The sequence below is a fragment of the Bubalus kerabau genome, chromosome 2 (genome assembly GCF_029407905.1).
Source record: "Bubalus kerabau isolate K-KA32 ecotype Philippines breed swamp buffalo chromosome 2, PCC_UOA_SB_1v2, whole genome shotgun sequence".
Taxonomy (NCBI): Eukaryota; Metazoa; Chordata; class Mammalia; order Artiodactyla; family Bovidae; genus Bubalus; species Bubalus kerabau.
The window spans coordinates 3,479,114-3,502,815 of NC_073625.1; the positions used below are offsets into that span (position 1 = coordinate 3,479,114).

At 46.7% G+C, this 23,702-nt stretch overlaps 1 protein-coding gene across 4 annotated transcripts in view; it reads left to right on the plus strand.

Moving 5' to 3' along the window:
* The window catches only part of UBE2E1 (ubiquitin conjugating enzyme E2 E1), a 64,678-nt gene that overhangs the window by 8,558 nt on the left and 32,418 nt on the right, over positions 1-23,702 (plus strand). Inside the window, exon 4 of one of the 4 annotated variants that reach the window (XM_055566888.1) lies at positions 15,523-16,928. The exons of 2 other annotated variants lie outside the window; for them this stretch is intronic. In XM_055566888.1, coding sequence (XP_055422863.1) covers positions 15,523-15,811 — 289 coding nt within the window. In that variant the 3' untranslated portion in view covers positions 15,812-16,928. Of the gene's footprint in view, positions 1-15,522; positions 16,929-23,702 lie in introns of those variants that run through there. One more of the 4 variants, XM_055566889.1, reaches the window with a different exon arrangement.

Sequence of the window (23,702 nt, forward strand, 5' to 3'; positions counted from 1 at the left end):
ATTTTGGCTCTCACTCGTTTAGGAGAAGAGTGCTGTCTTAACTACTGTAATGATTTCCTAAAGCATTGGATTGTAAAACTATGCCTTTTAGATAGCTGGTGAACTCTGGGCCCCTGGAGTCAGTTTTGTAGCTGTTATTTACAGCCTGAGGCTCAAGCTTTGCTAAATTGACTAGTTATAGCTATATAACTAACCTGTAGCCATAAATGTCTGTAGCCTGTATGTCTGCACATAATAAATGACACATTTTGCACAAGTCCTTTAAACTTCAGATTTCTCTTATTAGATATATCAGAATTTTGAGTAAATACTCATTTAGTGCCTCAAAACCTAAAAATTAAGGTTTGAGGCAGGGTGCTATTTAGGACAAAGTGTCTTAGAGACGTCATTAAACATTTCAGGCATGGGTGAGAATAATAAAAATAAAATTTCCTTTTATATGAGATGACTTTATTACATTTTGAGCATTATTTTTCTGTTTTCTAAATATATGAACCCAACTAAGTCAGTGCTTTTTAATTTGGGGGGAGACCTAGAATGAAACCAGATACAGTGGTTTTAAAGTTTTACAGCTACACTTACCCTTTTTTTTAGTATGATACAAAGGCTAATGTCAGGAGCATTAAAAACAAATGTAAAGCAGTTTTCTCAACCTTCTTTTCCTCATTGACTGAAAGGGCTGAGCACCTGGCCGGCCGGCCTTGCAGTGTTGTGAAGCTCACAGGAGAGTAAGAGCTTCCTGACGTGTTAGACGGTGATACTGTTAGAGCTGCCCATTTAGCTGCCTTTAACAGCTCATCATTTTTCCTAACATTGCTTGTATTTTATTGCTTGTATTTTAAGTACAATTTTAGGCTGTTACATGATTATAAGAATGTATGTTTTTGAGAGGCTGAGATGCAGAAGTTTTGGGGTAAAGAGTGAAAGATACTCCTGGTGGTCTCATCTGACCTTGCCCTTAGAGAGGTGCTCTGGGTCAGCACTGATTGTGTCTGCGACTTTACATTTTTGTATTCTGTGGTTTTATATAAAATCTCCTGGCATTGGTGGTAATAATAGTGAGATGTCAGTTTAGAAATCCCAGGCTGCTAACCTTGGACTGAAAAGAGATGATCCTCTTTGAGTAGTAAAGGCTGATCATTTCGTCCAAGCATGTTTTGTATGCTTGCTTGGGTTTAAGAAACAGGTTCAACAGAAGTCTTCCTGTACAAAACCCTGTCTCACCTTACCTGCTGAAAAATAGCCTTCCTTGTATATATCTTTCATTTATCTGTTACCTGTCTTAAAGTGAATTGTTTCCTAGATGAGTAGGAACTCTTGTGGGTGTTGTGCTTCCCAAAAGGACCACATTTGTAAATTGTAAAACTATACTGCTGTTGTTTCCCATAAAGCGGAAAAGAATTCCTGTGTGACCCAGCAATTCTACTCCTAAGTGTTGTCCCAAAAGGATTGAAAACAGGGACTCTGCATTGAGTCAGTGTTCATAGCTGCTCAGAGTAGTCAAAAAGTGCAAATAACCAGGTGTCCATCAGCAGATGAGTGGATACACAAAATGTGGCCTGTCCGTATAATGGAGTATTTTTCAGCCCCGAAAAGCTGTCCCCACCTGCCGCTGCACTGCGCACACAGCACGTGGGATCTTAGTTCCCCTGGGGGAGTGAGGGGTGATTGAACCCTCACCCCCCCGCAGTGGAAGTGAGAGTCAGCCACTGGACTGCCAAGGAAGCCCCGTGGAGTGAAGTTCTGATTCACGCTCTACACCATGAATGAGTTGGAAAATAAGCTAGACAGCAGGACAGACATTATTACATGATTCCGTTTACATGGTGAACTAATTAGAACAGGCAGATTGGAGGGTTCCCAGGGGCAGGAGGAAGGGAGAATGGGTAGTTATTTCTTAACAGGGGCAGTTTCTGTTTGGGGGTGATGAAAATTTTGCCAACAGATAGTGCTGATAGTTGCACAATGTTGTCGTTGTAATTGATGGTACTGAATCTTACATTTTCAAGTGGTTTAAAATGGCAAATTTTGTATTATATATTTTACCACACTAAAAGAGGGAAAAAGAAAAAGACTATACTGCTGTTAAAATGTTGTTGGCATCTTAAGGGAAAATTGCTTGTGGTTTAGGAGGCAACACTACAGTTTGTTTGGATTTGTGTAAAGGAATGTTAGGTTCCTGTCATAAACCTTTAGTGGCTGTCACATGTGAAAAGCCGTTGCCTTCAGGGACTTCACTGTTTGGGAATCTTGGTAAGAAACGCACAGACAGGTCTCGGGTTGTGCTCGGAAGTGTCAGTAGTACTTGCAAAGTAGGAAGTGCATGTGACGTTATTTTAAAGGTTCGGAGGAGTGCGATATTACCTGGCATGAGGGTTCGTGTCTGGGGCCGCGCAGGAGAGCAGAAGTGAGTGGAGAGAGTGAGGGAGCCTGCTGGGGGAGAGGGGCCGCCTGTGCAGGCCACAGGGTCACAGGAAAGCAGCCAGGGCACTGCTGGGCGCCAGGGAGCCAGTGTGTGGCCAGGGGCTTCCCGGGTGGCTCAGTGATGAAGAACTTTCCCGACAAGCAGGAGCCGTGGGTTCCATCCCTGGGTGGGGAAGATCCCCTGGAGGAGGAAATGGCAACCCACTCCAGTATTCTTGCCTGGGAGCACCCATGGACAGAGGAGCCTGGTGGGCTATGGTCCATAGGGTTGCAAAGACTTGGACACAACTTGACAACTAGACAACAGCAAACGAGGCAGTGAGAAGGAGTGGGAGAAGCAGCGATGAAACGCATGCTCCTCGGGGTCACCGGCAGGCTTCGGGTGTGACTTCCTGGTGCTGGAGGGTCTCCAGAAACCCTTCAAACCGGAAGTGTGATCCAGTTAGAGCTGAGCATCCAGACAGAGAAGCAAGGGCTGCGTGGAACTCCTGCCGCAGAGTCCAGGTGGGAGGGCAGGTGGGCCTGGGATGGGGGCAGGTGGTGGCCTCAGAGTGAAGAGGGGAGAGCGGTGGAGAGTACTGGAAGCAGAGACCTTGGCCACTGATTGAGGTGTGGGCTGCTTGAGAGGGCTCAGGGGTCCGGGGAAGACGGTGGTGCCGTGAGCACAGGCGGGGGAGGCTGGGAGACGGGCTCCCGCTCCCGGGGCGAGTGCTTTGTGGACCCCGTACACACAGTGCTGAGCGCCTTGCTGCTCCTTGGCAGGCCGTCAGTCAGGACTTCCATGTTGATGGTACACTTAGGCTTATTATTATCAGTCATCGAGCTCTCAGATCTACCTCACCTATTGAGATTAGACAAGTTAGACTTACAAACTGCCCAAAGGACAGCAACCACGATTCCTGTTTTTATTCTGATCCTACATATTCTTTTCCCCCGACTTTTTAAATCTGGAAACTTTCAAACTACAGAAGAGTTGAAAGAATATTACAGGGAGCACCAGCCTTCACCCCCATACATCAACTGTTAAAACTGTACCTGTGCTTTGCCTCCATCTCATCTCTATATACGGAGAAGGCAGTGGCACCCCACTCCAGTACTCTTGCCTGGAAAATCCCATGGACGGAGGAGCCTGGTAGGCTGCAGTCCATGGGGTCGCTGAGGGTCGGACATGACTGAGCGACTTCACTTTCACTTTTCAATTTCATCCATGGAGAAGGCAATGGCAACCCACTCCAGTGTTCTTGCCTAGAGAATCCCAGGGACAGGGGAGCCTGGTGGGCTGCTGTCTATGGGGTTGCACAGAGTCGGACACGACTGAAGCGACTTAGCAACAGCAGCAACATCTCCATATATTTATTTTGCAGAACCATTTGGAAGTGAGTTGGGATGCCTGTGTGTGGGTTTCTGTGCATTGTGTGTGTGGGCTGGCGGGGTGCCGAGGCTGGGGCTGGCCGTGGGCGACTCCGGTAGATACGAAGGTGGGTGATGAAATCCACCCAATGGCCCCGGGAGGAGGAGAGTTGAGATTTGCACTCTGAGGGATGGGGGAGCAGCGAGGCCCTGGCCAACACAGATGCCAAGTAGGGGAGAGCTCTGAGCTGTAGGGGAGGGCACGGAAGTTTTTCCTGTGGACGTGAAGTATAAAGCGCGCTCTGTAGACGCAGAGGAAAAGAGTGAGAAGGCAGGAGAGGGAGCGGCAGGGTTCTTTGAACACAGTTTGTAGGGAAGACAATAGGGTCAGAACTGAAATGGGAAAGTGAGTGCTGGTCGCGCCCAACTCTTTGAACCCCATGGACCGCAGCCTGCCAGGCCCTCCTGTCCACAGGCTTCTCCAGGCACCGACACTGGGGTGGGTGGCCGTGCCCCTCTCCAGGGGCTCTTCTGGGCCCAGGGGTCAAACCCCTGTCTCCTGTCTCCTGCATGGGCAGGTGGGTTCTTTGCCACTGGCGCCACCTGGGAGATGGTGAGTGGAAAAGCGTGTGTTTTGGAAGGCTGCTGCACCCAACTTGATGGTGGAGTGACCGTGTCTAGGGGACTGAAGCCTCTGTGGCCCTCGAGGAACACTCCACTCCAGCTGCTGGAAAAGCAGCTCCCGCCCCCGTGTCCTTCCGTTCGTTCTTTCCTGGGAGACTTGAAGTTCCTTGAGAGCAGGGATTACGTCTTTGCATCCCTACATTGTCCAAGAGAGAGTAGATAAACAACAATATATGTTTGTTAAATTAAAATACAAGCACAGAAACCCAATTTGAGTCTGATAGTTTAATGGGATGCCCTCATTACCCTCTTCAGAAATTACTGGAAAGAGCTGGAGAAACGGCCCTCGCAGTTTACAGCTGTCCATTGCTGGCTGTCTTTCCGAGGTGGCATGCAGTCTCTCTTGGCAATTTTCACCTTCCCGGCATCACAGAGGAACTCTTTGTGGTACGAAAGACGGTGCTACGGCTAGTTTGGGAAGATGTATGCAGAAAAGACCAGTACCTTTGTTCACGGGTTTTGACTTCAAAAGATTACTGTTTGCCAAGAAGTGAGCATGGGTTTAGGGGTGCTGAGTAAATTGGGCTTCCCTGAGCGGCTCCCTGTGCCCAGAGCCTTTCCAGAGTGGGGTACGTGGAGGTGCTGGCCCCCGCTGGAGGCATCTGACAGATTCCCCACCACCAGCGAGTGAGGCAGGGCTGCGTGGTGAGCCCGTGCTTGTTCCGCCTCTCCTATGCAGTCGTGCCCTGAGTGAAACAGCAGGCCTAGTACCTGCTGTCAGAGTGTGCTCCTCACCCCTGGGAAACCTCCTCCTCCAGAGGCGGAGGCACTCAGCAGGGCTCCTTGCTGGAGCATGCCAGTGATGGTGGGCTGTTGTAGAGTCCCGGCCACGCTTTGTTGTCATTTAATCGAGGAGTCATGTCCCACTGCTTGTGACTCTGTGGACTGCAGCCCGCCAGGCTCCTCTGTCCGTGGGATTCTCTAGACAAGCATACTGGAGTGGGCTGCCATTTCCTTCTCCAGGGGATCTTCCTGACAGGGAATCGAAACCACGTCTCCTGCGTTCTGGGTGGACTCTTTACCACTAAGCCACCAGGGAAGCCCTGTGCCACGCTACGCAGCTTATGATAAACTTGAAGGAGGCCAAGGTGATGTTTCCGTCAGGAAGGTCCTGTTGACTTTGCATAACTGAGCGCCAGAGAATTGATGCTTTTGAGCTGTGGTGTTGGAGAAGACTCTTGAGAGTCCCTTGGCCTGCAAGGAGATCCAACCAGTCCATTCTGAAGGAGATCAGCCCTGGGATTTCTTTGGAAGGAGTGATGCTAAAGCTGAAATTCCAGTACTTTGGCCACCTCATGCGAAGAGTTGACTCATTGGAAAAGGTTCTGATGCTGGGAGGGATTGGGGACAGGAGGAGAAGGGGACGACAGAGGATGAGATGGCTGGATGGCATCACTGACTTGATGGATGTGAGTCTGAGTGAACTCTGGGAGTTGGTGATGGACAGGGAGGCCTGGAGTGCTGGGATTCATGGGGTCGCAAGGAGTCGGACACGACTGAGCGACTGAACTGGACTGAACTGAACTGAACTGAAGTTATCACTGGGTTTTGTTACCTGGGCAGCATACTATTCATTAATACTGTAATTACAGGGGGTGCAGAGCTCTCCTGGGCCAGGCCTAAGCTGTTTTTTTGGTAGTTCGGCGCATCAGTCACCTTCCCTGGTGGCTCAGACAGTAAAGTGCCTGCCTGCAACATGGGAGACCTGGATTTGATCCCTTGGTCGGAAAGGTTCCCTGGAGAAAGAAATGGCAACCCACTCCAGTATCCCTGCCTGGAAAATCCCATGGACAGAGGGGTCACAAAGAGTCAGACACGACTGAGTGACTTCCCTTTCCTTTTCCTGAGGAGGAGAGTGGACTCGAGACACAGAGAGTTGAGATGTGTGCACTTGGGAGAGGCCAGCTTGTAGAGGCTCTCAGAGGCCTCCAGCTCATCTGGAGAGGAAGGCGCGAGAAGAGGGTCAGGCTGAAGACTGGGACGCCTTCTAGACAGAGGTGGTGGAGGCTGAAGGAGAAGCCAGAGGAGGACACAGAGAGAAAGGAGGAAAAGGAAGAGCCGGGGGTCAGGAAGCAGCGAGTGGGAAGAGTTTTGAGTGGAGTGGCCATCAGGTCTGAAGCAGTGCTGCTGAGGTGGGAGGCGCGGAGACTGGCAGGTGTGTGTCGGGTTTTACACCTTCTCGTTGTCGGTGACCTCCACGAGACAGAGCCAGTAGAGGGGCTGACTGTGGAGAAGGAAAGGGTGTTTATGTGTGTTATTTTTCCCAACTAGCAGATTTCATTGTGTTTATCCAGGGAAGTGATTCGGTGTTGCCAGATTTTTACACTAGTGTAATTGTTCTTAACATTGTGTAGATTATTTCTCTTGGGAGGGGGTCTGTCATTTTCAGTGAATTCTCAAAAGGATTGGGGGGGGGGTCCTTTTCCCTCCCTCCACTAGAGAAGTTCCCGCTTTCCTCGATTCAAGGCCTTTGTGATCGTTGCAGCTAACAGCTGTGGCGTGGATGCCGTACGTAAACAGTGCAGAGGTTCATATGTTGTATTTTGATAAATCCCTTCTGCCGGACTTGGTTTGAAAATACTAGGCAGTGGATAAATTGGAAAATCAGTAAATTGCTGCTTGCATCCTTCAACTTTTTTACCTGCTTTGATTTGCAGTGGTTTGTGCTTTTCACACTTGTGAATGCCCTAGAATATATGGGTTTATGTGTTTACTTTTAACACACCGGAAGTTATTCATCATAGTTGATTTTTTTCAGCCTTTTAAGGTTGACTGTTACGTTGTTTTACATTGAATGTACCTGGAACTCGTAAAGATCTTATAGGCATCACCTTTCCAATCATCTTCCAGTCCCATTTTATTAATTTGTTTCAGATTATCCCAGGCACTCTTGGGGCTGTGTAACTTGATAATTGAAACCGACCCTTTTTCTGAGGTTGATTCTCCAGACACGTACTTGTAAGTTGCACACCATATGCCCGGACAGTAAGGCGCCTGGGGTTACTGCTGCGCGTGGGCGATAGGTTGGTCTCCCCTGGCTCCTCCCATCAGAGCCACGTGTTCACGCAGCAGTCACTCAGAGAAGCAGATGCCAGCTTCCCATTCCAGGTGGGGGCAGGGGTGGGGGGTTGCACAGCTGTCCTAAGGGATCTAGTTGGTGTCTGGTTACTCACCTCACAAAAGTTGTCAGTCAAAGCACTACGTTTTTAGCTCCAAAATACACTGTATTTCATTGACATTATTCCACTTAGTTCAAAAGTGGAATTTTGGATTATGATTGCTATTTTTCACTTTTTAAAACAGTCAGAGGTCATTATAGTCAGTGAGTGTTTGGAGGAGAAATTGTTTATGAGCTTCTTATTCAGATACTTTTGACGAGTTTGTAAGGTGCCACTGGCGACACAGGGCGACGACCGTCCCTCGTGAGGCGGGGCTTCCGGCCTCAGTCCCGCTCCTGGCCCACGTGGGAGATGCAGGCGTCTCATTTAACACCGGCCCAGATTACTTGCCAGTCTGCTGTTCAGTTACTCAGTTGTATCTGACGCTACGACCCCATGCTTCCCTGGTGGCTCAGATGGTAAAGCGTCTGTCTGCAAGGCGGGAGGCCTCGGTTCGATTCCTGGGTTGAACCAGAGAAGGAAATGACAACCTGTTCCAGTATTCTTCTCTGGAGAATCACAGGGACAGAAGAGCCTGGCCTACAGTAGATGGGGTCGTTTGGATAAGTTAGTGGCTTAGACCACCTGGAAGAGTCAGAGCAAAGGTCTGGGAGTTGACGACAGAATAAAGAAATTTTCTGGGTTGGGAGACATTCAGCTAGTTGAGAGGATTTGTTGGTGTCACAGAAGCATTAGATACTGGCAGAGGAAGACCGACAGGGACTGTGGAACCACAAGGGTTAGGGTTACATGGCACTTTGCTCCCCAGATAACTTAAATTTCTCCTGCCACCATCATAACCCTTCCTCCTTTATGGAAATGTATGTCAGTGTTAGGAAAGTTTACTGGAATTGGCTTTGTGAAATTTTATTTCTTAGCTGACTCTGCTAGAACACATTTATCCTAAAGAAAAGAAGATGGTTAAAGTGGTGTCCATCAAAGATTCTGAAAGAAAACATTTGTTTTATAACAAGCACCCAGGAGGATTTTATATATATATATAAATATATATATATATATATATAAACACGAGCGCGAACTTTTCCTCTAACCTAAGTAAACAGTTCAGCAAATGTGCCTTAAGTGGTGATAGTAATGTGTGAGCAGAGACTGGCAGTAAAGGCATCAGTGCCTTGTATTACTGATAGTATGTGATTCTGCTTTGGCCTTGGTCCTTTTCCTGAGTAACCCTTTTAAGGAAAACCCTCAGAATGCATACGTTTATTCTTCAGCCTGATTGGCAGGCCCCCAGAAAGTGCTGCTGATTTGTAGCTCAGAATACTGAGATGTTTTCACATCCAAAATTTATTTATCACATAGTAAACATTGCCAAGAGCTTCACAGGTGGCTAGGTGGTAAAGAGTTCACCTGCCATTGCAGGAGATAATGGGTTTGATCCCTGGGTAGGGAAGATTCTCTGGAGAAGGAAATGACAACCCGTTCCAGTATTCTTCTCTGGAGAATCACATGGACAGAGGAGCCTGGCCTACAGTCCATGGGGTCGTAGTGAAAGAAAATGAAAGTGAAATCGCTCAGTCGTGTCCGACTCTTTGCGACCCTGTGGGCTATAGCCCACCAGACTCCTCCATCCAGGGGATTCTCCAGGTAAGAATACTGGAGTGGGTTGCCATTTCCTTCTCCAGGGGATCTTCCTGACCCAGGGATCGAACCGAGGCCTCCTGCACCGCAGGCCGACGCTTTATCGTCTGAGCCATCAGGGAAGCATTCATTGGGTCGTAGAGTCAGATACAACTGAGTAACTGAACGGCAGACTGGCAAATAATTTGGGCCAGTCTTAAACCGTACATGAAGGACACAGTTCTTGTTAGAACCAAAATTTGAAATTGCTTTTTGCTCTTCCTGGCCATGGCTGCGGGATGCTGTGTAGATATAAGAATTTCTTTTACTGCCGTGTACTGTAACTGTTTGCATTTAGACATACTGGGAGGAACCCCTGTCTTACAGGGCCTGCAAGTTAAAATCCATGGTTACGAAAGAAACCCTAAATAGTTATTAGGCTCTTGGAGCCCCGGTCAGTTGTTATGATGGAAGTTCTGTAGCTTGGAGGGTTGGACGTTCCCTTCTCTGAGTTTCTGTGTCCTGTTTACTGTGAGATGAGCGATGCTTCATTCACAGGTGACAGGCACTATGTGTGTCTTTTTCCAGGGCTCCTCTTGAAACCTTTCTACAGTTAGAGGTTATAGTCCAACTCCCGTGGCTTTCCAAAGGTTAAACTTTGGAACCTGGTAGTAAGCCCCTCCAGTCGGACCAGCCCATGCAGTGCGATGATAACACTTGTCGTTTGATCTGGAGGTGCAGGAAAAGACATGCTGTCTTGTTGATTAAAGGGCTAAGTCAAATCTTGAGTCTTAATGACATGACGCAGGCTTAGTCTGCCACTTCCTTTCGGGCTGAAATCTTTGTCGCTTTGCTCTGGCATTTCTGGCTTCCTTATTCCTTGCTGTGCACTCTCCCTCCCTGCCGTCCCCCTCCCTTCAGAACAAAAAAGTTAGCCAGTTGGGGGAAGTTCTCTGTTTGTTCTGAACACGTGCACTTGAACCAGGAAGGTTTGTGACACTGGACTTGCTGAGGAAGAGATGTGATTGTGAGTCTCCAGACTCTGTGAGTCGCTGTCAGCCAGAACTTGGAAAGTGTGGTTTGTTCCCCAACAGATGTTCACCAGGCCCAGTAGGTTAGTAAATGTTCCTTGAATGACTTTTTAAAACATATGACATCCTGAATACATGTGATTTGCATCAGAAGAATTGTCTGTGATAATGACAGATTTTTGTTTGTTCCAGTTTAATCTTACTACTAGTTTTGCAAGTGTCTTGAGGCCTGGCACGGTTATCAGTGACTAGCTGGGGTGCGCGGGGTGCACCCCGCCTGCCTGTTGCCCTGGGGCCCGTGGAGCGCTCTGCAAGTCTCTGCTTCGCGTCTGCCGTGCCGTACTAGCTGGCGGCCCTTTGACTTAAAACACAGCTGTGTCAGGCTGCTCTACACCACACTCAGTTGCTCGTCCTAACATCTACTGGGCATTTCCTGTTGTGCCAGGTACATGAGATAGAGCAGTGGAAAAGCGCTCATGGAGCTTACGTGCATGTGGAGGGAGGAACAATTTTAAAAACGTATAAAATTGTTCTCATCACGAGAAAAAAAATTTTTCTCTTTCTTTAATTTTGTGTCCGGTATGAGATGATGGATATTCACTTACTGTGATCATCATTCTGTGATGTATTCATATGTCAAAACATTATGCTGTACACCTTAAACTTATGCAGTGCTGTATGCCTATTACTTTTCAATAAAACTGAAAGGACAAGTGTACAAAAGAGTAATTTCAGGTAGCAGCACTAAGAAATTAGAGTAATGGCGTAGCGAATGACAGGGCCAGTGGGAGCATTGGTTGATGCCAGTTGGGAGAGAGGACCCTGAGTGATGACAAGGAGCCAGCCACCAGAGGACATTTTTAAGCCCAGAGACAACAAATAGAAGACTAGACATTATGCGTGAGGGTCTAGAGCAGTAGGAGGTGGGATGGGCAGCCGTCAGATTGTACTGATTTCAGAAGGCCATTGGAAAGTTTTATTTATTTATTTTTTTTAAGTACAAAATAATTTATTACAGCATTATATAGGTTGGCATTATTTTACAGTGAATTCTTTTCTCTCAACAATTATGAATCTAAATATACACTTAGCGTGAAGGAAAACAATTTTAATTAGAACAGTTTCTCTAAATAAAATCTTTTTGAATTTATATTTGTCTTAAAAGGAAGTATTAATGTTACAAACATATATGGTTCTGAAAAAAACATATTCAATGATACTATTACTGTTTTCTGTACAAGATAGAACAAAAGCTGCTGCTGCTACTGCTAAGTTGCTTCAGTCGTGTCCGACTCTGCGACCCCATTGACGGCAGCCCACCAGGCTCCCCCGTCACTGGGATTCTCCAGGCAAGAACACTGGAGTGGGTTGCCATTTCCTTCTCCCATTGGAAAGTTTTAAATAGAGGAATGATCTGTACCACCGTGATTGGCCTAGTCTCACAGAATTTCCAGCTCATAAAAAGAGAGCTTATGGAGTTACTCTTTGTAAATATAAATATCCCTGTTGTTTTTTTTTTTTTTTTTTTTTTTGCCTTATGAACAGATTCACTGACATTTCTTTATATAGCTTTCTATTACATCTGGATAGGATAGATCTGTCATACCTGCTGTATCTAGATATCTTATATCTAGAAATTTTATAAAAGTTAAAGATGTGCCGCCCAGAGTCTGTGTCTGAACCCGTGAGGGGACGTGTCACCGCGCTCCGCTCGCCTGTCTGACGTACCGGGTGGGCGAGAGTGTGACTGCCCTGTGACGTCTACGTAGCTGACAGAAGCAGCTTCCTGGTTGGGTCTCTCCTTGCCCAGCTTCCAGCTGAAGGGCAGGTGGTCCAGGGCTGCTGGGGGGAAGCCTCAGGACCTCGGCCTCTCTCCCCAGCAGAGCAGGGGCCGTGGACAGAGCTGGGCCGGCAGGCGGTGCGGTGGCCCCAGTGGGCTGGGTGCAGCCTGCTGGTCTCCCAGCGGCCCTTCCAGGCTCGATCTCCGCAGCCGGAGGCCCCGCGTCTGTGCGATGGGAGTGTGGGGTGTCCTTGATTCGGTAGACTCTTTAGTGGAGTGATAGCTTGCCCTACCTTTAGTTAATGAAAGTGGAAATACTTGGACTAAAAGGGACATGTAGGCCAAACCCAGGGAATATTGCTAATAAATTGATTAGAGTTAAAATCATTCTCAGGTGTGTGTTTGAGGCTTTAGCTACTGAAATTCTGATGTTATAGATATGACCTGTGAAATGTAATTCTAGCCTATCTTAATAAATGATTCCGGGAGGTTTGGAGTTGCATTGGTAAGAAATTACATAATTTCTTACAGAAGAGTAGGTTTTCTTACTGAAGAAATGGTTCTCATTATTTTTTTCGACTGACCTAATAACAGCTAAGTTAAGGGCCTCTAGGAAATTGTTCTTCACTTATTTACTGTTAAAGAAAAAATTACACACTTAAAATTTATGCATGTCATCCAAAATTCTTAAAAGGGGGCACAATTTCAGTGCAAATGAAACATGGGTATTTTGCTCTAAGGGAAGCTACACCAGTAATACAAAATAATCAATACAAAAATGCATCAAGTAATTATGTTTGACTTTTAAATGAACTGTAGTAATTATACTGTAAAATGAATGAATGTGTCCAATATTTTGGGCATTCACTTTATGGAAAATAATGAAGGAACAGTGGGAAAGCCTGATTCGTGATACTCTGGACAGCTCTTTTTTTTTTTTTAATATTTATGTTTTTGACTGTGCCTGGTTTTAGTTGTGGCACGTGGGATCTAGCTACCCTGTTCAGGAATCGGACCCCAGGCTCCCTGCATTGGGACCACCAGGAGAAGTCCCCTGGACAACTCTTTAGAGTTCACATACATATCATATCTTAGTTCAGCTTCTTTCTGCCTCATACTCTGTGCTGTGGAAATTTTGAAAATAGCTTAAAATTTAGTGATGATAGCAGCTAACACATCAGTATGATTTTTATTCCCACTTTAAAGATGAGGAAAGAGAAACTTAAAATGGTCAGGTAGCTAGCCCAAGATCACTTGGCTCTTAACTGGGGGAGCTGGTGTTTAGGCCCTGGCCCATTAGAGCCTCCTCCCTAACCGTCCTCTGAGTTAGACCTCACTTCACGATACTGTCCATTCAGTTTTTACTCAGCTAAACTGTGGAGGTTTAAAAAGATGGGGTTATTCACAAGTTAGCCCCTGACTTTGTTTCATCAGGCTGGCCATTTACCCCTCTGTGCGTTCTCCAGCATAGGTTTAATCACCAGTGCATTCCTCTTTAAAAACCTGAAGGACTCCAGTTGCCCTTCAGATTAAGTACCCCCATTGCTGGTTCTTTGTTGCGTCGTGTGGGCATCTCTTTGTTTCTGAGTGTGGGCTCTGGAGCGCCCGGCTCCGTAGTTGTGATGCTTGGTGGTGGTTTAGTCCCAAGTCGTGTCCCGCTCTTGACCCTATGGGCTGCAGTCTGCCAGGCTCCTCTTTCCATGGGGAGTCTCCAGGCAGGAATACTGGAGTGGGTTGTCATTTCCTCCTCCAGGGGGTCTTCCCAACCCAGGGATGGAGCCTGGGTCTCCTGCTTTGCAGGCAGATTCTTTACCGACTGAGCTATATAGAAGTCCCTCACGGGCTGACTCCAGGAGGCTTGGCTCCTATTCTTTACTCCCCTCTGTAACTTAGCCATGTTCATCTCACTCCCTGGTGCATTCCCGCTCCAGTTTCCATCCTTACTGTTCTTACAGCCCAGACGGAGGTGATTCATCCCGTGCGGCGCTCTCATCCGTGCCCTGTGGCACTGTATACTCTCCTCTTTACAACATGGATCACACTCAGTTACCGCCGTTGATGTTTTCTTTAAGACCTGATTGCTTTATTTCTTGGGCTCCTCAGGTGGCGCGGGGGTAAAGAACCCACCTGCCAGTGACAGAGACAAGGGTTTGATCCCTGAGTCGGGAAGATCCCCTGGAGGAGGGCTACAGTCCGTGAGGTTGCTGAGAGTAGGGTGCAACTGAACACGCATGCCTTTTTATTTCTTGAGCCTAACACCAGGAGATGCCTAAAAGGTTGATTCTGAAACAAAATGCTGGTTAGCAGTAATTGTATAAGTGTTCCTTTAGTCACTGAAGAGATTATAGTCAAGTTGAAGTGATGAAACCACAGTCAATTTTAATCTTTCATGGATGGAAATAGGACTATTTCTGCTACTTCACATAAATGTAATATATATCCCTAAGATTTTAAACATAGGTTTGGTTTTTAATAAAATATACAGTGTATCCAGTGATTTAAAATTCAGATCAAAATGCGAAAATGGGATCATGACTTGGATACTTAGCAGTGCTGGTCAAAGCATTTGCTGGTGAAGGCATCGAAGTTGCTGCATTATATTAAAAGAGGTAGATGTAAATTACTTTTTGCAATAAAATGTAAAGAGTAGCAGGCACCATCAGGAAAAAAAATTTGAAAAAAAATTAAGAACGACATTTCCTTGGCTGCGCCGCGTCTTCGTTGCTTCTCTGTGGGCTTTCTCGAGTTGGCCGAGTGGAGGCCCGTCTTCACTGCTGAGCGGTGGCTTCTCGGGGTGCGCACTTCAGCAGCTGCGGCCCGTGGGCTCAGTGTGGGGCACGGGCTCAGTTGCCCCGTGGCACGGGGGGATCCCATCTGTATCCTCTGCTTTGGCGGGTAGATTCTTAACCACTGTGCCACCAGGGAAGTCCTGAAAGTTATTTGACTAAAATTATAAACTGAGCATTTATTTGTGTCTCTGTACATATAGCGCTGAGTTAGATTGTGTGGAGATGGATGTTCTCAGCATAAAATGGCATAAAGCAGGTAGTGAGCTGGACACTGTATATAAGGTTCATAGGACAGAGCCGTGTTCAGTGTTTTTTCTTCATCGTGCCTCCCTTCCGTCTAAGCTTTCTGTCCAGTGACGGCAGTGATTCCCAGCCGTGCCTCTAGCCAAGCACACCCGGGGGGTGGGGAGCCCGCCTTCAGAGCTGAGGGTGGAAAGGAGGGAAAAGCCCCAGCAGTCCCACAGCCTGAGCCGGGGCGGAGGGGGTCGGCCGGCGGCCTGAGGGGCAGCCCCAGCCTCGCTGCTAGGGGCCAACAGGGAGGATGGGGGGAGTGGAGGGTTCACGGGCTGGGGGCGTCCGTGGAGGGAGGCTGGGGCTCTGGAAGGCTCTGCCCTGAGAAGGGAAGGGGTCCGAAGAGGCTGACCTGTTTCTTGAGGTTAGAAATAGGGCCTCGCTTGTTCTCCCCACAGACTACATTTACATCCCCACATGTGCTCTTTTGTATAAAGAAGATCATCTGAAAGAGAAGCAGAAAAAGGCGCAGGAGAAACCGCGGAGCTGGGTGGAAGAGGCGCCCTGGACTTTGCCATCACTCCGGACACACCTGGCCTGCCTTCCCCTGTGCTCCCTCCGTGGCGGCCCACCTGGGGTTTGGGCTGTAGAGTAATTTTGAAAACAGTTTTGCCAAGAAAATACCTTTGGAAAAAATCGTGTATCGTTAAACTCGTTCTCTGGCCCTTCAGAAGCCTTTGTTTTCTGCGCTTTCCTTCCCCTCCCTGCTCTTGGTCTCTCTCCTGATTTCTTTCTGGGGCGTAATTGACACGCAGCATATTAGCTTCAGGAAGGCAGCACAGTGACTGGATGTTGGTGTGTGCTCTGAAATGATCAGCGCAGCAAGTCCAGTTAACGTGGTAGCGTGCGTGGTTCCCGGTGAGTCTCCCTGGGGTGAGGACTTCTGAGATGCACTCTCCTAGCAGCTCTCAGCGTGCGGCGGTGGTGGCTGCAGCCTCCATGCTGTCTGTGACCCCCTGTGCATTCTTGCTGAGAACTTGTGCTTTCTGACGCCCTCACCCAGTCTGTTGTGTCTGTGAGCTTGGTGTTGGGGTGTTCGATTCCACGTGTCAGTGAGGTCACGCGCTGTCTGTCTTGCTCTGTCTGACTTGGCTCAGCATCGTGTGCTCAGGTCCATTCACAGGACTGCAGTCTTTTCACGGCAGAGTAACGTTCCTCTCTGTGCGCTGACGCATCTTCGTGCATCTCTCAAGGGGGCACTTAGGTGTTTCTGTATCCTGGCTGTTGTGAATAACGCTGCAGTGGACCTGGCGTACATTTAGACAATCCCAGAAGTGGAATTCCCAGATCATAGGATAGTTCTATTTTTAGTTTTTTGAGGAAGTTCCATCCTCAACAACTGTCTTCCTTCCCACCAACAGTACACAAGGTGGGACCCTTTATTCCTTTTTTTTTTTTTAAATTGAAGTGTGGTTATTCACAATACTATGTTTCAGGTATAGTAGTTCAATATTTTTATAAATTATATTGCATTGAAAGTTACTACATGTAATAGCTTGTTTCCTGTGCTGCCCAGTATATCCTTGGTGCTTATCTCTTTTATACATGGTGATCTGTATCTTAATCCCACACCCCTAATTTCCCCCATATGCCCCTCCCAACTGGTAACCCCTCACTAGTTCTCAGTACCTGTGGGTCTGTTTCTGTTTTGTTACATGCATTCTTTTTTTTTTTTTTTTTTTTAGATTTCACATGAAAGTGATAATGTAGAATATTTGCCTTTTTCTGTCTGACTTATTTCACTAAGCATAATACCCTGTGGTCTATCCATGTTGTTGCAAATGGCAGAATTTCATTCTTTCTTATGGCTCAGTAATAATTCCGTTGTGTATTGTACATCTTTATCCATTCCTCTGTTGATGGACCCTGAGGTTGCTTCCATATCTTGACTCTTGTGAATAATGCTGCAAGGAGCACTGGGGTGCATGTATCTTTTTGAATTGTGGCTTACTCTGGGTCTGTGCCCGGGAGTGGGGTTGTTGGGTCCTGTAGTAGTTCTTAGTTTTTCAGAGACTCTCCACTCTGCTCTCTGCAGTGGCTGCCCCAGTTTACACCCACCCACTGTGCGTGAGCATTGCCTTCTTCCACACCCTCACCAGCACTTGTTACTTGTAGACTTTCAGAATGTGGCCATTCTGATGGGTGTGAGGTACTGTTTCATTGTAGGTTTGATTTGCATTTCTCTGATGATTAGTAATGTTGAGCATCTTTTAATGTTCCCGTTGGTCATCTGTATGTCTTTGGAAAAATTTCTGCTCAGGTCTTCTGCTCATTTCTTAATAGCATTTTTTGATACTGAGTTGTATTAGCTGTTTGTTTATTAGTGCTGTCTGTTTCTTAAATGCTTGATCTCTGGACCATGCTTGGGCCATGCTTTAGTCTAGTTCAGTGAGCCCTGCAGGATGATATTCAATTTTATTCTCAACTCTTTGCGTCAGGTCTTCTGATATCCCCTTGACAGGACCACGGATGGGTGTAGCATCTCAGTTGTTAGATACTGTAAATAGATTTACGTTTCACAGATGTCGGTAGTCTAATTGCCCAGTTCCCATTATATATGCAAAAACAAAATCACAAATAATGAAGTAAAGTTTATACCAGTCAGGGATAATTTGTTTTTGGCAAGCTGAAATCATCTGTTGAATCTGAAAATGTGCTGACATCTTTAGGTTTAGAAAATGAACAGAACGTAAGAAAGGGCCGTGTGACTGAACGTTGGGGTGGGGCAGTTTGGGTTCTGGTTGTGTGTTACCTGGGGCTGTGGATCACCCCTCACTGCTCCACTCCATTCATTAGCGTGGAACCTGCCCCTGCATGAATGTGGCCCTGCCTTTGCGCGCGGCCCCAGCCCCTCCCCCCCCCCCCCCCCCCCCCGCCCCGGAGAGCTGCAGGGGTGTGTGCCCCCCCCCCCCCCGAGAGCTGCAGGGGTGTGTGCCCCCCCCCCCCCCGAGAGCTGCAGGGGTGTGTGCCCCCCCCCCCCCGAGAGCTGCAGGGGTGTGTGCCCCCCCCCCCCCGAGAGCTGCAGGGGTGTGTGGTGCGGGCCCCGGTTGGAGCACTGGCTGCCCCATAGGGCTGTGCCACTGGAACAGCAGAAGCAGGAAGTCCTGTGAGGCGGTTGCTGTGGGGCAAGCTTTGCTTCAAATGTAGAGACACCATCTGAAATGTGAAGCGTCTGTACTGGGGGTGCTGTCAGGCCCATTTTACAGATGATAAGGTGAAGGCACAGGCTCCACGTGGCGAGTGAGTGGAGGGCTGAAGAGGAGCCCAGGCCCTCCGGCTCAGGACCTGTGTTCTCCACCATTCCGCTTTGTTACTGCCTAAGGCTCTCTATGTTGCAGGTAACGAGAATTCAGTTTTAATGCATTCAAATAAAAAGGGGTTGTTATAAGGACACACAGGTGTGTGACTTCACCAGTCTGACCTGAGCCGTTCTGGGTGACGGCGGAGGCAGGGCCCTTGCCCTCCGTCTCATCTGCGCTGCTCTCCGCACGCGGGCCTCGTCTTTCTCAGGCTGCAGTCGCTGCTGCCTGCCCCCCTGCCTGCAGCAGCAGCGCCACAGGGCTCAGGGAGAAGCTGCCTTTTTTTTTTCTTTTTTTTTTTTTTTAGCCAGTTCCAAAACTTCTGGGTGAGGGCCTGGTTAGTGCTGTTTGATTGACTCCTGGACCAACCAGCTAATTTGGTCACTGGTCCAAATAACACTAGTGTTGATGATTAATTTAAGAAAATGGAAGGAACCTGTCCATTTGGTTCCTAATAACTGGCCGTTGAGGTTCCTGGGCACTCTGCGCCCTCTGAGGATGGGACCGTGCCAGCCACACAGTGCCTGGAAAATGGTCGGTGCTCAGATGTTTACCAAGTGGGGAAAGGAATAAGTGAATGATCTTCCTGAAAAAGGAGCACGTCTAAAAATAGACTTCAGTTTTCTGATGGCTGTCCAGGGAGTGCCGAGGATGCAAATAGCCTGTTGGAGCGTTCTCAGCCGGGGAGAAGGGCCCTTTCTCCTGGGCTGGGAGCACTTGTTTTAACTGCAGCAGTGCCCGTCTTTCCCTTCCTCTTTTCCCTCAGTTTGTGTCTCAGGACTGCCTAGTGTAAAGTGGAGACGTTTATTTTTTATTTTGTACTACTTGAAGAGAAGTTGTGTGCTGTTGTTCCTAAGCTAAAAAAAAAGTCGTGGGTGTGCTTCCCTTGAAAATGAACCATTTGATTGTCATATATTAAAAAGTAAGAATTTAATAGACTATCCCAGTGGGAGAATTTGTTTCCTAGACACCTTTGGAAGCAACTATAGTAATTAATTTACATGCGATACATAAATTACTTATTTGACTTCTTATTTTCGAGAACCTTTGTTTGCCCCATTTTTAGGTGATTAACAGTGATTCAGGCAGCGCCTGCTCTGACAGCCATTCTGAAGCAGTGGTTTGAGTACAAAGTGTCAGCCGTAGAGAAGGCGCTGCAGAGCAGTGACCGTGTCAGCGGGGCTGGCGGGAGGGTGAGCTTCTGCGTGCAGCCACAGACTTTGCTGCCCGTGGGAAGAAATTGCGGGCATGAGTGAAGAAAGAGGCTGCCTTAAGATGCCGAAAGTTTTACATCAGAAGCTGTCAACTTTTGATGTTGGCGACCTAACAGCTTAACTCTTGTTGTGTGCAGATGGCTTTTGCGATGTCTTGGGGCAAGAGCCGCACTGCCTCATTATTACGAAGCCAACCCGTTGTCTGCGCTCTGAGGAGAGCTGGCTTTCTAGTCTCACAAAGTGGGACTCACATCTTACCTCTGCCCCTTAGCGCTCTAACCTGGGGCAGACCACTCAAGCCTTACAGCTTGCTCATCTGTGAACTGGAGATAATAACCCCTACCTAGTTATGCGGAGGGCAAGCATTCGTCACCGTTCAGGGTGGTTTTTCTAAAACATATCAGGTCGCTTCACTCTGTCACTTGGAGCCCTTCCTCTCCCCTTGGGGAACCTCAGGCCCGTCTCAAGCTGCCCCTTGGAGGCACTGCTAACCTCCTTCCCCTAGTCTGCTGGTCCCTTTGAGATGAGAAACTGGATAATGTTGTTTTCTTACATTTTTATTTTATGAATGTTTTAACCTACACTATTTTCATGATGGAGAATTCACCTCAGGGACGGACCTTCAGTCCGGATGTGCCCTGGGTGCTCACTGCACACAGTGCCCAGAGCCCCGCAGTTTTGAGTCCGTGCGCGCGTGTGCTCAGTCACTTGAAGCGTGTGCGACTCTGTGGACCCTCTTTGGAGCCCTCCAGGCTCCTCTGTCCATGGGATTCTCTAGGCCAGAACACTGGAGTGGGGTGCCATGCCCTCCTCCAGGGGATCTCCTGGGCCCGGGGATAGAACCCACGTCTAGGTGCGTCTCCTGCATTGCAGGCGGAATCTTTACCGCTGAGTCACCGGGGGAGCCCTTTTGAGTCCACATGTCTTTACCTAATAGGTAAGTGGAAAAGACAGACCAAGGCTGGAACCTATTTCTTTTCTAACTTTGTATTGTATGAGGAGGACATGTTTCAGAAACGTAGTTTTAGGAGGGTAATTATGGCAGATGTCATTAGTTGGCTTTGGGTTTACTAAAGCCATTGACGTTTGCCATATCTCGGAACTTTAAAAAGGAGCTACACGGTTCCCTTTCCCTTCTTTTAAGTTGAGGAATTTCTTTTAAAAATTAAAGTAAATTTATATTGAATTTTGTTTTAGGACTTGTGGTATTTCCTGGAATACATACGAATCAGTATGAGGAATCAGTGTTTGAATCAATAATACTTAAAATTTAGAAGATGCTAAGTTAATTACTTGCTCAAAGCAACTGAGCATTAAGTGTGTGTTTTGTTTTAATATTTATCTATTTGGCTCTGCTGGGGCTTAATTGAGGCATGCAGGACCTAGTTCCCTGAGCAGGGGTCGAACTTGGGTGCTCTGCGCTGGGCATGCAGAGCCTCAGCTTCTGGGCCACCCGGGAAGTCCCGAGTGGTGTGTGTTTAGTGCCCTGGTTCTCGAACCGTTTTCTGTCTCAGTTATATGTAACATTTTAAAAAATATTCAGAAGCCACAGCCCACCCCAGTGACGACTCATCACCAGGGAAGTGTTCAGACACTTGCGTTAAGACTGTGCACAGGCCAGTCGCCAGAAGGCAGATAGTGTATATGTTGCCTGTAGTATATACTTCAGTCCTAATTTCCATTTTCATGGCATAATAAATTACTAAACAAAATAAAGATAGTTGGTCAGTTTGGGAAACGTTTTTGTCTTCACTTTTTGAACTTTTAGAAGGAAAACCTCAGGGTAACGATGTGTATAGCTTTAATCAGTTCATAAATAATTGAACCCTGGTGAATTGAGACTGTGTTAAATTTCAGTGTGTGGTTCTGTGCATAATCAACAGAAACAATCCACAAAGTAAACGGTTTATTTCAGCTTGTAGTAGCTTTGTACTCAAAGGCATTCGGCAGAAGGTGGGCAGAGGGGTTCAGCACCTGTTCCCCCTGAGTTCTGAGCTGTGTCTGATGACTTCAGCTGCTGCTTTCGTGATCTAGTCGTAGCACAGATAAGATACATGTATCTCAGGAAAAAGTTTCTGAGAGTTTACTACTGATGTTATAAGACTATGCTTTATGTTCATAGGCCTTTTGGAAAAAAAGCTGCTTAGATATAGTTGAAATATATTGAGACAGCAAGAACTGAAGCATTTTATTAAAGTCTTGTGAACAAGTTTTTAGAGCAGTTTTTATAACTTAAATAGATATATTTAAAGTGAACATTCAGCTAATAAAAGTAGCCATCCATTCAAAAAAATTTTGGAAACAGCTGATTTAGAGTTCTCCATAAAAATATTTTTTCATTTCACTTATTGCTCATAAATTTTCACCGATAATGCATTCACTCACTGAACATCAGAGACCGTCCCTGTAACATGACACAGGCGAGGCCGAGGCCCTGTGGAAGGTCTTAGTCTGGAGGAGCAAGGAATTTTAAACAAGAAATAAAAGGGCTGTAAATTTTACGCAGAAAACTAAGCTGTTTCGATTCTCCTGGTCAGAGGCAACTCTGGTTCTTTCTGCCAAAGCATGATACAGGTTTTTCTTGGAGATTTTAGAGTTCAGTGTTTTCAGTCCAGTTCCTCACTTTATGGATGAGAACACCTGGATCTGGGGAGGTGGTGTGATCTGCCTGCGGCGGCAGCGCCGGGGGCTGGTGTGTTGGGAGCGAACACCAGGCTTCTGCTTGCTGCCTGCGCCCCAGTCATGACAGACAGGACCGAGCGCGCCGCTGCGGGCGGGCTTCACGCTCTCTGTGTGCCAGTCTTGGTTCACTCAGAACAAAGGCAAAGCTCTTATGTTAAATAGTTCATAGTCTAGAGTGAAAGACTGGCAACTGAAAACAGGTTTATAAAGCAGCTATTTGTTTAGCATATGGATTAAGATGATGGGTTCTGAATTAGATCGAATTAAAGTTGTAGCTCCCCACTTAGTAGATCTGTAAATTTGGGAGAAACGTAAATCTCTGCACCTCAGTTTCCTTATTTGTCAAATGGAGATAAAAGTGCTTATGACCTCATAGGTTTTTAGGATTTAAGTATGTATTGTACATAAAACACTTGTAACAGTGCTCTATTCATAGTGAGCCCTTAACATGCAATAGCTACTAATACTGAAAACGCATTATTTTAAGAAAATTTTATTGGAGTATAGTTGATTTACAGTGTTGTGTTAATTTCAGGTATACAGCAAAGTGAGTTAATCATGCACATATATCCACTTTTTAAAAAAATATTTATTTCTTTATTTGCCTCTGTCACGTGGGATCTTTTGTCTTTGATATTTCTTGATTTGGCTGTGTCACGAGGGACCTTTTAGTGTGGTACAGGAGCTCTGGTGGTAGTGCACGGGGTTTTGGGGTGGGCAGACTTGGGCTTCCTTACCCCATGGCACGTGGGAGTTTTGTTCCTTGACCAGGAATCTGAACCTGTGTCCCCTGCATTGCAAGGCAGATCCTTAACCACTGGAGCACCAGGGAAGTCCCCACTGTTGTTTTTTTTGTTTTTGTTTTTTTTTAATTAAAAACATTTTTTTATCAGAGTATACTTGATTTTACAGTGTTGTGTTTTAGATGTCCAAGAAAGTGAATCAGTTTTCCGTATACGTATATCCACTCTTCTAGACTCTTCCCAGATATGTCATTATAGACTTTTGAGTAGAGTTCCCTGTACTATAAATAGACCTTAAATAGATAACTAATGAAAGCATTCTCTTTAAAAGCTATACTATTCTGGTTTTCCTCCAGTTTACAGAAGAAGAAGTTGAAGCATAAAGTTAGATAACTTGCCCATGATCACACAGTTAGAAGTTTGGGGAGCCAGGACTTACAAACTGGGAATCTAACCAAGTGCTCTCTGTGTAGACCCAGGCCAAAGTGTGTTCCAGACTTACTACCAATACGAGGAAACTATTTGGTTGATTGGTTTTGGTTTTGGCTTTTGTTTTGTTTTGTTTTGTTTTTAATAGGGTCACCTACATCTGATTTGAGTGAGAATGGTTTATTTGATAAATAGCATTTATTTTTTGAGGAACTTTTGACTTGATGATTAAATGTTGATAGTATATAGT